This window comes from Bos javanicus, chromosome 20, assembly GCF_032452875.1.
Source record: "Bos javanicus breed banteng chromosome 20, ARS-OSU_banteng_1.0, whole genome shotgun sequence".
Classification (NCBI taxonomy): Eukaryota; Metazoa; Chordata; class Mammalia; order Artiodactyla; family Bovidae; genus Bos; species Bos javanicus.
The window spans coordinates 39326112-39338499 of NC_083887.1; the positions used below are offsets into that span (position 1 = coordinate 39326112).

The 12388-nt window shown below is 43.3% G+C and overlaps 1 protein-coding gene across 6 annotated transcripts in view; it reads right to left on the reverse strand.

Moving 5' to 3' along the window:
* RAI14 (retinoic acid induced 14) overlaps window positions 1-12388 on the reverse strand; it is a 161372-nt gene that overhangs the window by 121622 nt on the left and 27362 nt on the right. For all 6 annotated transcript variants that reach the window (XM_061393765.1, XM_061393764.1, XM_061393763.1 and 3 more), the window contains exon 2: window positions 11265-11347. In XM_061393765.1, coding sequence (XP_061249749.1) covers window positions 11265-11300 — 36 coding nt within the window. In that variant the 5' untranslated portion in view covers window positions 11301-11347. The remainder of the gene's footprint in view (window positions 1-11264; window positions 11348-12388) is intronic.

The window sequence follows — 12388 nt, forward strand, 5'->3', positions numbered from 1 at the left end:
AAGTTCCATGTGAGGGGAGAATGATTTGTGTGACTTTGGGGTCACATCCTTTAAAAAAAGAATATGCTACTAGATTTCCGTGATGGTTCAGTGGCTCAGACTCCACGCTCCCAATGCAGGGGACCTGGATTCCACTCCTGGTCAGGAAACTAAGATCCCACATGCTACAACTAAGACCTGGCACAGCCAAATAAATAAATAATTTTTTTTTTTAAAGGAGATGCTTGGGGTTCATTCTCCCTCTTTCTGGTTCTCATATACAGAATATGCACCATGAACAGCCTAGACCAGCACTGTCCAAAGGAATTAGTAAGATATAAGGCATTTTAAAGTTTCTAGGAGCCATATTAAAGAAGAAGGAACAAGGGGAGTGAATTTTAAATTTACTTAATTCATTGTCTGGAATATTAGCATTTCAATGTGTAATTATAAATATTATTATTAAGGTATTTGGTACTAAATCTTTGAAATCTGGTGGGTATCTCACATTTATGGAATACCTCCATTTGGACTAGCCACATTTCAAGTGCTCAAGAGCCACAGGCAGCAACCGCCTATTACAAAATACAGTGCAGCTCGGGAGGGCAGCAGAAGGACATTATAGAGGAGCCTGGGTCCCTGGACGAGTCCACGAAGCAGACCTGTCCTGCTGGCTCTGGAGTGTTGGAAATGTTTACTTAAGGAAACAGTTCTATCTATTCAATTTCACGTATCTTGTTATCACAGCCTACCCCATATCATAATAAATATGTCCTCTGGGGTCTCCCAGAAGGACCCTGCAGCTTCTCAGTTATGAAACAACCCTTTAAAGCATGGACGCTGACTCTCATGGAAAAATAAAGAAACCTCCAAAATCACAGCCCCAGTTTGAAAAATTACCATAGAAACATTCTCAGCATTGAAAAATACATTTCAAAATAAACCCATCCCAGGAGAACATGTGGTTCCTCAGACTTTTTTTGTTCTTTTCCCACATTATAAATCTCTGCACCTCCCGGTCAGTCAGCCCACTGGACAGCCCAAGAGGAAGGAGGAAGGGAGATACCATGTCCTTCAGCCTACTGAGAAGATAGAAAATGAAATCCTTTCAGGCAGTGCTTCTTAAAAAGTGAAACTAATTTCACATGGTAACAACTAATAATTGGAAAACGAAGTCAATCAGAACATACTGACTTTCCTTGTTTAAAGGGAGATGGGGACTCAAAAGGAAAGTCAATGCTTGTCACTAATGTCATCTTAATAGACACTGTGCCTTCAACTCATGCTGATACCTGCTGCCATAGAAATGCAAAGAACCACCTCCTATGGCAAAGATCTGTGGAAAGAAACTCAACTGAAAAATCTCCACGGAATGAATTCAGAAGCAACTCCTATTTCACTTCAAAAGAAAAGTTACATACAAGAATTTGTCAAGCAAAAAACACTGATGCCAGCCATAGTTCAAGATGATTAGGTAATTGATTTCAGAATAAAGAGATAAGAGGTAATAACCTAGATGATTCTCTGCTTGTGGAGACGATCAGATTTCCCCAAGTTTAGGGGCCAGCTTCTGAGTTCCATATCGGTTTCCAGCTACAGCTGGAATGATATCAGGTTTAACCAAGAATTCCTGCAATTATGGTCTGGGGTAACTAGAGTGATAACCACTTTGCCTTCTTGCTTTTCTTTTTCTTTGGAATGTTTTTGTTTGCTGCCTCCTGTACAATATTACAGAACTCCATCCACAGTTTTTCAGGTACACTGTTTACAAGTTCTAATACTTTGACAAACCAAGACTGTGTCGAAAAGCAGAGACATTACTCTGCCAACAAAGATCTGTATCAGTTAAGTTCAGTTGCTCAGTCGTGTCCAACTCTGTGCGACCCCATGAACTGCAGCATGCCAGGCCTCCCTGTCCATCACCAACTCCCAGAGTTTACTAAAACTCATGGCCATTGAGTAGGTGATGCCATCCAACCATCTCATCCTCTGTCGGTCGTCCCCTTTTCCTCCCACCTTCAACCTTTCTCAGCATCAGGGTCTTTTCCAATGAGTCAGTTCTTTGCATCAGGTGGCCAAAGTATTGCAATTTCAGCTTCAGCATCAGTCCTTCCAATGAATATTCAGGACTGATTTCCTTTCGGATGGACTGGTTGGATCTCCATGCAGTCCAAGGGACTTCAAGAGTCTTCTCCAACACCACACTTCAAAAGTATCAATTCTTCGGTGCTCAACCTTCTTTGTAGTCCAACTCTCACATCCATGCATGACTACTGGAAAAACCATAGCACCAACTAGACAGACCTTTGTTGGCAAAGTTATATCTCTGCTTTTTAATATGCTGTCTAGTGTGGTCATAACTTTCCTTCCAAGGAATAAGCATCTTTTAATTTCATGGCTGCAATCACCATCTGCAGTGATTTTGGAACCCCCAAAATGAAGTCTGTCACTGTTTCCACTGCTTCCCCATCTATTTGCCATGAAGTGACGGGATTGGATGCCATGATCTTCGTTTTCTGAATGTTGAGCTTTAAGCCAACTTTTTCACTCTCCTCTTTCACTTTCATCAAGAGGCTCTTTAGTTCTTCGCTTTCTGCCATAAGGATAGTGTCATCTGCATATCTGAGGTTAATGATATCTCTCCTGGCAATCTTGATTCCAGCTTGTGCTTCCTCCAGCCCAGTGTTTCTCATGATATACTCTGCATATAAGTTAAATAAGCAGGGTGACAATATACAGCCTTGACATACTCCTTTCCCTATTTAGAACCAGTCTGTTGTTCCATGTCCAGTTCTAACTGTTGCTGCTTGACTTGCATACAGATTTCTCAAGAGGCAGGTCAGGTGGTCTGGTATTCCCATCTCTTTAAGAATTTTCCACTGTTTGTGGTGATCCACAAGGTCAAAGGCTTTGGCATAGTCAATAAAGCAGAAATAGATGTTTTTCTGGATCTGTATAGCCTTGACTATACAGTCAAGGCTATAGTCTTCACAGTGATCATGTACAGTTGTGAGAACTGGACTGTAAAGAAGGCTGAGCACTGAAGAATTGATGCCTTCAAACAATGGTGCTGAAGAAGACTCCTGAGAGTCTCTTGGACAGCAAGGAGATCAAACCAGTCACTCTTAAGGGAAATCAACCCTGAATACTCATTGGAAGGACTGACGCTGAAGCTGAAGCTCCAGTATTTTGGTCATCTGATGTGAACAGGTGACTCACTGGAAAAAGCCCTGTTGCTGGGAAAGATTGAGGGCAGAAAGAGAAGAGGGCGTCAGAGGATGAGATGGCTGGATGGCATCACCAATGCAATGGACATGAACTTGGGCAAACTTCAGGAGATGGTGAAGGACAGGGAGGCCTGGCATACTGCGGTCCATGGGGTCTCAAAGAGTCGGACACAACTGGCTAACTGAACAACTAGAATGAGGTTGTGGTCTAGTTAGCCAGTAATGGGGCTTCCATTTAGAATTAGAATTAGTTTTCTGAACTACAGAGGAAGAGCAGAAAGCAGCAGCATCTGTCCTCTCTTGCTTTGCAAGTTCAGTTTCAAGTGCATCTGCCTCCCACAAAGCAACCCAGAGCCTCCTCTGCCCACGGAATGACACTATTAGTAAGCTTTGCCGCCATCAGTGGCAAACGCTGATAATGACAAAATCAATCCATGGGTCTTTATCTATTTATTAAATAAAGCATTTAATGCTCTAAAGCATTAGAGCATTGAAGCAAAATTCACTTTCTGCAGTCTGCAGCTTTGAAACTTAAGAAAGGGAATGCCCTGTGTCAACAACTATTGCTCTGGCATTAAGAGAAACTGGGATTCAGATCTCTCTGCCGTTTATCAAACCTGCAACTTTACCCAAGTTACTTAACTTCTCTCAACCTTAACTTCTCTTTGTAAATTGCTATTACAGGAATAGTCTTTATTGGATACAATTTTATAAGCATTACATGTGAAGGATTTTGGTACAGTGCCTGGCACATGGCAAGAATTAAATCAATGGGAACTCTTCTCCTAATTTCTCTTGTAGTAGGTCAGTGATCAGTACATGTTTACTCATGTGATTGTATTTATTCTTGTGATTAACATTATGTTTAGGCACTGCCCCTTCATGGATCACAGCCTTGTCACGGCGAAGGGGCTTGTGCAACTCAGTGAAGCTATAAGCAATGCTGTGCAGGGCCATTCAAGACAGACAGGTCACAGTGATGAGTTCTGACAAAACATGGTCCACTGGAGGAGGGAATGGTAAACCACTCCAGTATTCTTGCCTAGAGAACTCCATGGACGGTAGGGAAGGCAAAGAGATATGACCATTCAGAAGATACGGCCACCTGATCCAAAGAGTCAACTCATTGGAAAAGATCCTAATGCTGGGAAAGGTTGAAGGCAAAAGAAGGGGGCGGCAGAGAATGAAATGGTTAGATAGCATCACTGACTCAATAAATATGAATTTGAGCAAACTCCGGGAGACAGTGGAGGACAGAGGAGCCTGGCGTGATGCAGTCCATGAAATCTCCAAGAGTCAGAAACGACTTAGCAACTGAACAACAAAATTAGGCACCAACACCCATTAAAAAATTGTGATACTCTGGCCTCACTTTATTAGACACTGAAAATGTACAGTCCAAAAGATGAAGAAACTGTGAAGCTAAAGTTCATGAGCACACGTGCTCAGTTGGATGTGCCGGGGCTTTGGGGAATCTGTTCTAGGACAGAAAAGGATGGAGGCATGTTTGGGGCTGAACTGTGAGCCCCACGCCTGACACACACCTTGTGAAATTATCAGTTGAAGTCTTAAGTACTCAGAATATCATCTCATCTGGAGATAGGGTCTTTACAAAGGTCATCAAGTTAAAATGAGGTCCTTAGGGTGGGTACTAATCCAATAAGGCTAGTTTTCTCATGAAAAGGAGAATTTGAAGAGGGACAGAGACAAGTAGAGTGATCGCCATGTGAAGATGAAGGTAGAGACCAAGGTGATGCATCTCAATGACTGTCAGCAAACCACCCAACAAAGCTGAGAGAGACACGGATCAGATTCACCTTCACAGCCCTCAGGGGGCAGGAAGCAACCCCACCAACACCTTAATCTCAAACTTCCGGTCACCATAACTGTGAGATAATACACTACTGTTGTATAAGCCACTCAAGGCATGTTCACAGCAAGTCTAGGTAACTAATGGGTTTCCCTCGTAGCTCAATGGTAAAGAATCCACCTGCCAATGCTGGAGACAGGGGTTTGATCCCATGGTCTGGAAGATCCCCTGGAGTAGGGAATGGCAACCCACTTCAGTATTCTTGTCTGCAAAATCCCATGGACAGAGGAGCCTAGCGGGCTGCAGTCCATGGGGTTGCAAAAGATTCAGATGACTGAGGGGTAGACTTTCACTCCCCCCACCCCCACCCCAGGAAATTAATACAAGGTAAAATCAGGCAGCAGCGGATTCCTCACTAAGATGGGCTGACAGGACCTGGAAACTATGTAGCATGACACATTCTCTGCTCAAGTTTACAAGAGACTCAGGCCTCTTCCCCAAAATGTCACCTCTGATGTATTTTTAAATCTATGGGGGAAAAAAAGAGGCTAAGCTTTACAATAGATTTAGCCAAGGTTCCTCTGTCAAAAGAGGCTCGGATTTTAAAAACTTTTTTTTTGCATGTGAGGTGGGGGAGGGAGGCTTGGGCATCTGTAAAAACTTATTATAAACAACTAAAAACCTGAAAAAATACCTTGGCAGAGATGCCGATTATTGACCTTCACAAGAGCCACTCTCTCAACAGGCAACAAATTCAAACTCCTGTCTAAGCAGGATGTGTCTGGTTCCTCAAGATTCATGGGGTGTGTGCATTCTTTGGCTGAAAGCTGCCATCATTAGTAGCTGCTCCATAAAGAAATACCATTAATTTAATCTCTCATGGATACAGCCATTTCAAACTGGATGCCTCTTTTTTCCCCCCTAAATGGCATGTCCACTGCTTCCCTGTTACAGTGGAAAACATAATTGGGAACAAATCTTTCATAAAATTAAGCACACACCCACAAAGTAAACTCTGAAGGCCTCGAACATGTTGGAGAGGCAGTTCTCAAGATTTGTTACAAAGAGCTTTCAACCCTTTTTTCCGCATCCCTCAACCTCCACCCCTTTCACTCAAGGCACTAAAAATTGGCATTTACAAAGAAATTCCAGAAGCCTGAGCATTTTATTAGCAAAGGGAAATCCCAACCTTCTTGGCTTCATTTCTCATGATGACAGCTCATTTTTCCAAGTGGAACCATGTACTGGTTGCTGCAAATATTTAAAGAGGTAAAGAAGCTACTTTCAAACTAGTCATAAAAGAAAGAAATAATGATGATTTAGAACCCTGTACTTACTTTACAAGCATAAAAACTCAAGTTCATCCATTTTTTAGACTAGAATGAAAAATTTACAGTGTTCTTACGCAAAGACTCAGAGCCATGCCATGGGCATTCTCTTGGGCTCCTTAAGCGTCACTGTTGTGCAGGACAAGGGCTGGTTTTGGAAAGCGAGTCCACCCACTGTGCCTCACGACGTGCTCGCCAGCATGACCCTCTCCTCCTCTCCTAACCACCCTTCCAATCCTATGCCTCCCTGAGGCCTAGAAGAAGCTTCAGCTCCATAAACCTCCTACCAATTTCCCCATTTCCAGTGATTCACTCCTCTTTGAAAATCTGTAGCATTTATCATTCAGGTCTCCTAATTTAACAACTGGTTATATCATCCTGGATATCCTATTAATATCTACATTCTATAGGATTTGTATTTTGCCTGAGTTATTGCCTGTGTGTAGTTTTTCTCCTCCCACATGGGTTTTTGAGTTTCTTCAAGACAACCAGCATCCTGCATATTTCTCCAGTATCCCTTCCAGTACCTAACCCAGTTCAAAGATGACCAAATCAAGTTAGAAACAGGAATTGGAAAATGTCACCTATATTAGGGGAACATTTGTTAAGCTCCATGACTTTCTTTGGCCTCTGTGGGTTACCTGCAGGCTCCCTATTAAGTTTAGGGATGGAAGCCACTAGACAAGGATGGTATCTAACCACAGCCCAAAGACACAGGCTAGGTCCTTCCCCTAGGTCATGCACAGAAACTCAGCCGCCTGAGTCAAGCATTCTGGAAAGGATGCTCGGAAGAAATCTCTGCCTGCCTGATGGTCCTAGTGCAGCACAATGACCTTAAAGGCGTCCACGGGGGCTCCTCTGGGCCACGCTTGTCCTTTCTCACTCCTGGGTTTTACGCTCAATGGTCACAAACTCATTTGGCTGCAAGACCTCCCAGACACAGGCTGGCTGAAATGTGATCATGCCCACGGGTCACCTGCCTTCTCTTTACGAGAGCCCGAACATGATCTGCTGTCCCTCTTCCTCCTACCCCCCAGAAACACAAAGGTCCTTTTCTTTCTCCTCCTTTCAGCCTCCCACAAAGACTAGCGGGCAAATTTGATGGGTGGGTTTAGGGTTATTCTCTAAGAGACACCACTCACTTCGGGTAAAGAAAATTACAGTTTGGCTCATTGCACTGAATGTAAACAGTTTAGAACTTGTTTTTCTTGTAACAAGTGACACATGGGGATGCATACACATACACCAAAAAATGAAAGCCTAAAGCACCCAGTGAAAAGCAAAATCCCCCCAACCCCTCACCCCGCCCCCAACCCACTCCCAGTTCTGTGTCCCTCCCGAGAGATAGCAAATTAGTTACCAGGTTATTTTGCTCTCCAGACCACATAGGCTTTTCTGCCTACTTCTCATTGTGTTTGCTTTTTTTATAAACCATAATTATACTATCGACTCACTCTTTACTTTCAATCAGCAATTTCTACATAATAATTTTCTTTTTTTTACTTTTCTGATAGCTCAGTTGGTAAAGGATCCGCCTGCAATACAGGAGACCCGAGTTCGATTCCTAGGTCGAGAAGATCCACTGGAGAAGGGATAGGCTACCCTCTCCAGTATTCTTGGGCTTCCCTGGTGGCTCAGCTGGTAAAGAATCCACCTGCAATGTGGGAGACCGGGTTAGAACCCTGAGTTGGGAAGATCCTCTGGAGAAGGGCGACCCACTCCAGTATTCTGGCCTGGAGAATTCCATGGTCTGCATAGTCCATGGGGTCACAAAGAGTTGGACACAAATGAGCGACTTTCACTTTTATTTTGCCTTTTAAAACGCTTTTACATAACAATTTACATTTCATCTCCAATTACTTTTCAAAGGAAGGTCATCAGTAGTGAATTTCCCTCTTTATTTTTTCAATAATAATTTTCAATTTTAAAAATATTCAGAGTCAGTAAAAGATTTCACACATGAAATTAAGTTTGCACCAGCAAAAATATCATTTTGCAGTCTGTCCTATTTGACTGTTTTAAATTTTAGACACAAGTAAAAATTCCCAGTGGTCACACAAAGAATAAGAGAGAACAAGCTGCTTCTTTCGTGTTACAATCACACTGATATAATTTTCATCTAAAATCTACTGCTTAAAGTACATGTTGTAAGAGAGAAAAGGCCCTCACTGCCAAGGTTTGTGCTCTGAAGACCACTTACAATGCCCGAGCAAGAGGTAGTAACCTTCCCAAGTAAAGCTTGTGGTGAGTCTGAACCTGTCTGCCAACCATACAGCTGAAGTCCTCTCAACTCCAGCATGGGTGTCTGTGAGTAAGAAAGAGGTAGAAAGATGTACCAAGCACCTCAAGGATGCCAGGCCTAAAACGTGTGCCTTACAGGCATTAGAACACTTAACCTTCACAACTTCACGAGGTAATACTATCTTCAGTTTTCAGGTGAGGAGCCTGGGGGTTCAGGAAGGGGAACAGACTTGCCCAAGGCCACAGACATAGGTCTGAAGTGGCTTTCCCAAGCTACTGCCTGGATTGCTGTTTCATAAAATCAGACCTGCATCCACATTTTCTCTTTTGCAAAACCTGGGGGCTGGAATCAGGCTACTTGGGCACAAACAACTGACAACTTTTAGCTAGAAGAACACAGGCCCAGGCAAGGGACTGGAGCTCCTTGGGTCTCAGTTTCTTCATCTGGAAAATGAGCCTGCCAATAATACTTACCACATAAGGGTTGCAGCAAGATTAAACAAAGTTCACATAATGAACTTGGCACAGCACCTGACATAAAGTAAATATTTTATAATGGTTAGCTCTTGCTATCCTATGGCTGATTAACAAGCTGGGCTTTGAAACGATTTTCTTTTCTGCTTTTATTCCCTCCATCTTGCAGTGGAAGGATTACGCTTTGGGAAGCAATTTGGGGTGAAATTGGGGAGCCATCTGATACCATCTGACCCCATGATACCAATTTCTTTTGCTCTCCTCTCCCAAGTTTGCTCTTCTAACATTTCTTCCCTTTGTGCTAACTGCCAAAATCTAAGCCTTTCAACTGCCAAATTCCAGAAGATTTTAATAGTGTTATTACTGTGACTTTTTTTTCCCCTAAATCATGGAAATATTTCAGTTTTTATTTAAAAAACTAGATTCCAGCAATACCCTCCCTACAGCCACCAGTTTATAAACCTAAAGTGTATGCTCCTATTATGTCCCCCCTGCCCCTGTTCATATATCATGGAAGTCTAGACTGATTAAATTTTGCTAAAACAATTTCAGTTTGTACAAATGGAAGCTGCCCAATGGAATGGAAAAGGTATTTGTGAACCTAGTCACACAAGTTATAAACCCGAATGTTGGCCTGGCTGGGCAACATTTTCCATTTAACTGCCTTTTCCTTATTAACTGAAAGTCCAATGAGATCTAGAGGCTGTAGCATCACTTGGCCAACAAATGAGAAGACTGAAGGGAGTTTTCTCATGGGAGTGGCAGGGCAAGAGGTCAAGGAAGTCAGATGACCAACGCTGTCACTCCAGCCAAAGGTTACCTGGACAACTTCGGCCAAGTCACATTCTCTGAGTCTTAGATAACTTACCTGAAGAATGAGGAAGTCAAGTCCGCTTTTCCCCAAAAACCCTTTCTCCTTAGAGCTCAAACTTCCTTTCGGCATAACAAGATTCTGCAATCATTCCACAAGCACCTCCTCCAGTCTGGGGCTTATCAGGGCAGTAAGTTACATGTCATGATGTAGCCTCAGGAGATAAGCTTCAGCCAAGGGGAGGTATGTGTGTTCGCGTGTGTATGTGCGTGTGTGACGTGCTAGCCGTAAGACACGGTCTCCACTCATTGTAAAAATGTGGTTGTGCCAAGCTGTCATATAATTCACAGCAAAGCAATAAAACCCAGGTTTACTTTTAATTACCCAATGTTAAATGACAGCCAAGCAAGCCCATTAGGAGGGTGACATCGCTGAGCTTCCATCAAACATCCTTCCATGTATTTCTCCCCTTCAACAACTCTGCTCAAAGTATCTGCAGCAGCTAGCACAAGACTGGAGCCTCGGCAGGGTTTATGAGCTGACCTTCTGTTATAATAGCATCACATATAATCCTACTGCTATGTTCCTTTTCTCCATTTTCTCCTCTGGGAGACTTTGTCTCATAATTCAGGCATCATCACTGGTTCAGTTCAGTTCAGTCGCTCAGTCATGTCCGACTCTTTGCGACCCCATGAATCTCAGCACACCACACCTCCCTGTCCATCACCAACTCCTGGAGTTCATTCAAACTCACATCCATCAAGTTGGTGATGCCATCCAGCCATCTCATCCTCTGTCGTCCCCTTCTCCTCCTGCCCCCAATCCCTCCCAGCATCAGAATCTTTTCCAATGAGTCAACTCTTCGCATGAGGTGGCCAAAGTACTGGAGTTTCAGCTTTAGCATCACTGGTTACTCCAATTCAAAGGCTTGAATGATGAATAACAAATGAGGAAGAACCCCAGGAATTAAGGGGGAATAAAGGTGCAGGCGGCAATAGATATTGCTGTTTTACCACAAACGCCTTAACAGAATTTAAGTTTTCTAAACGCCCAGCATGAACCGCGTTAACACATAATTCCTTAACCGCTCTCTAAAAATGACTTTCTGAGTCAGATTTGGGGGGATTTAGAAATGCTGAGGTATTTTACTCTTTTTTTTAAGATGTTAATTTGACTGTTTCTTTCTCTACAAGGCACTGACATCAGAAGTAAAAAAAAAAAAAAAAGTCCTTTTTAGAAGGTATATACACAAACAGCAAGAACACATCATTCACAAAAGCCACGCTGAGCTGGGACCCAGAGCACTTCTGACTTACGTAGTTGATTAACCCAGCATCTTATCAAGGTCCAAGGGAGGGTGTTTCTGCAGCCAGACGTGAGTCACAAGTACTTACATCACTCTTCCTGAACTTGGCTTTCAAGCTCTTCATGTTTAGTCCATTCAGCCTTCCACAGCTCTAGAGGAGACCTTCAGCATCTAGCCAGAAGGAGAAAAAAAGAAATTAAGTATCAAGGTTTCCTGGCGCAGATGGTAATGAATCCGCCTATAATTTAGGGGACCCAGGTTTGATCCCTCGGGTTGGGAAGATCCCATGGAGAAGGGAATGGCAACCCACTCCAGTATTCTTGCCTGGAGAATCCCATGGACAGAGGAGCCTGGTGGACTATAGTCCATGGGGTCACAAAGAATCAGACATGACTGAGCAACTCACACACACACATGCACACACTTCAAGGTTTCCAAACAAACACTACAGTGACTCCTTCCCAAGTGGACTGGGACTTTGGGCCATGGGTAAGCGTCTGGGTTTGAGTTAGGAAGGTGGTCAGGGTTAAGGGCTGGGAAGTGGTACAGAATGTTATGTTCTTCCCATTTGTGATACTCCTTTGAAGCATCCAACATTTTCAAGTTAACTGAAACTTTTCATTTTCTTCCAACTCCTCATTCAAAGTAGAACAAGCTTAAGTAAAGGCTGGCCTGTCACTGCACAAAACTCAGTGCCTAACTCCCTCCTCTCTATCCCCTTCACGGTACAGTTACAGCCTCCACCTCCTCTGAAAGGGCCACAGGAGTGAGGCATACTGAAGCGCAGCTCATATTCCAGATGCCATTCATTCCCTATTTATTTTTCTCAGTGTGTTTTTTTTCCCCCTCATAGATGCACAGGGCAATGAGGGAAAAATGTGAGAAAAAACAAAACCTCCCTCATCAAATACCTCATTCCTCAGGAAGCCACTCAAAACAGTGAAAGACTCTCCCCAGGTCCTCATGGGACCCAGTGATTCCAATCCGGAGCTCGAAAAGTCTTATGAAACCACCTCATTCAGGAGGGATCTGTGGTGCCTTTAGAAAATGAAGGTAAATTTTTGGAATGACAGTATATCTGTACTTTTTTTTTTTAGTTTATTTGGCTGTGGCAGGTCTTATGTGCATCCTGCAGGATCTAGTTTCCTGACTAGGGGATCGAACCCAGGCCCCCTGCATTGGGATTGCGGAGTCTTCATCGACTGGACCACC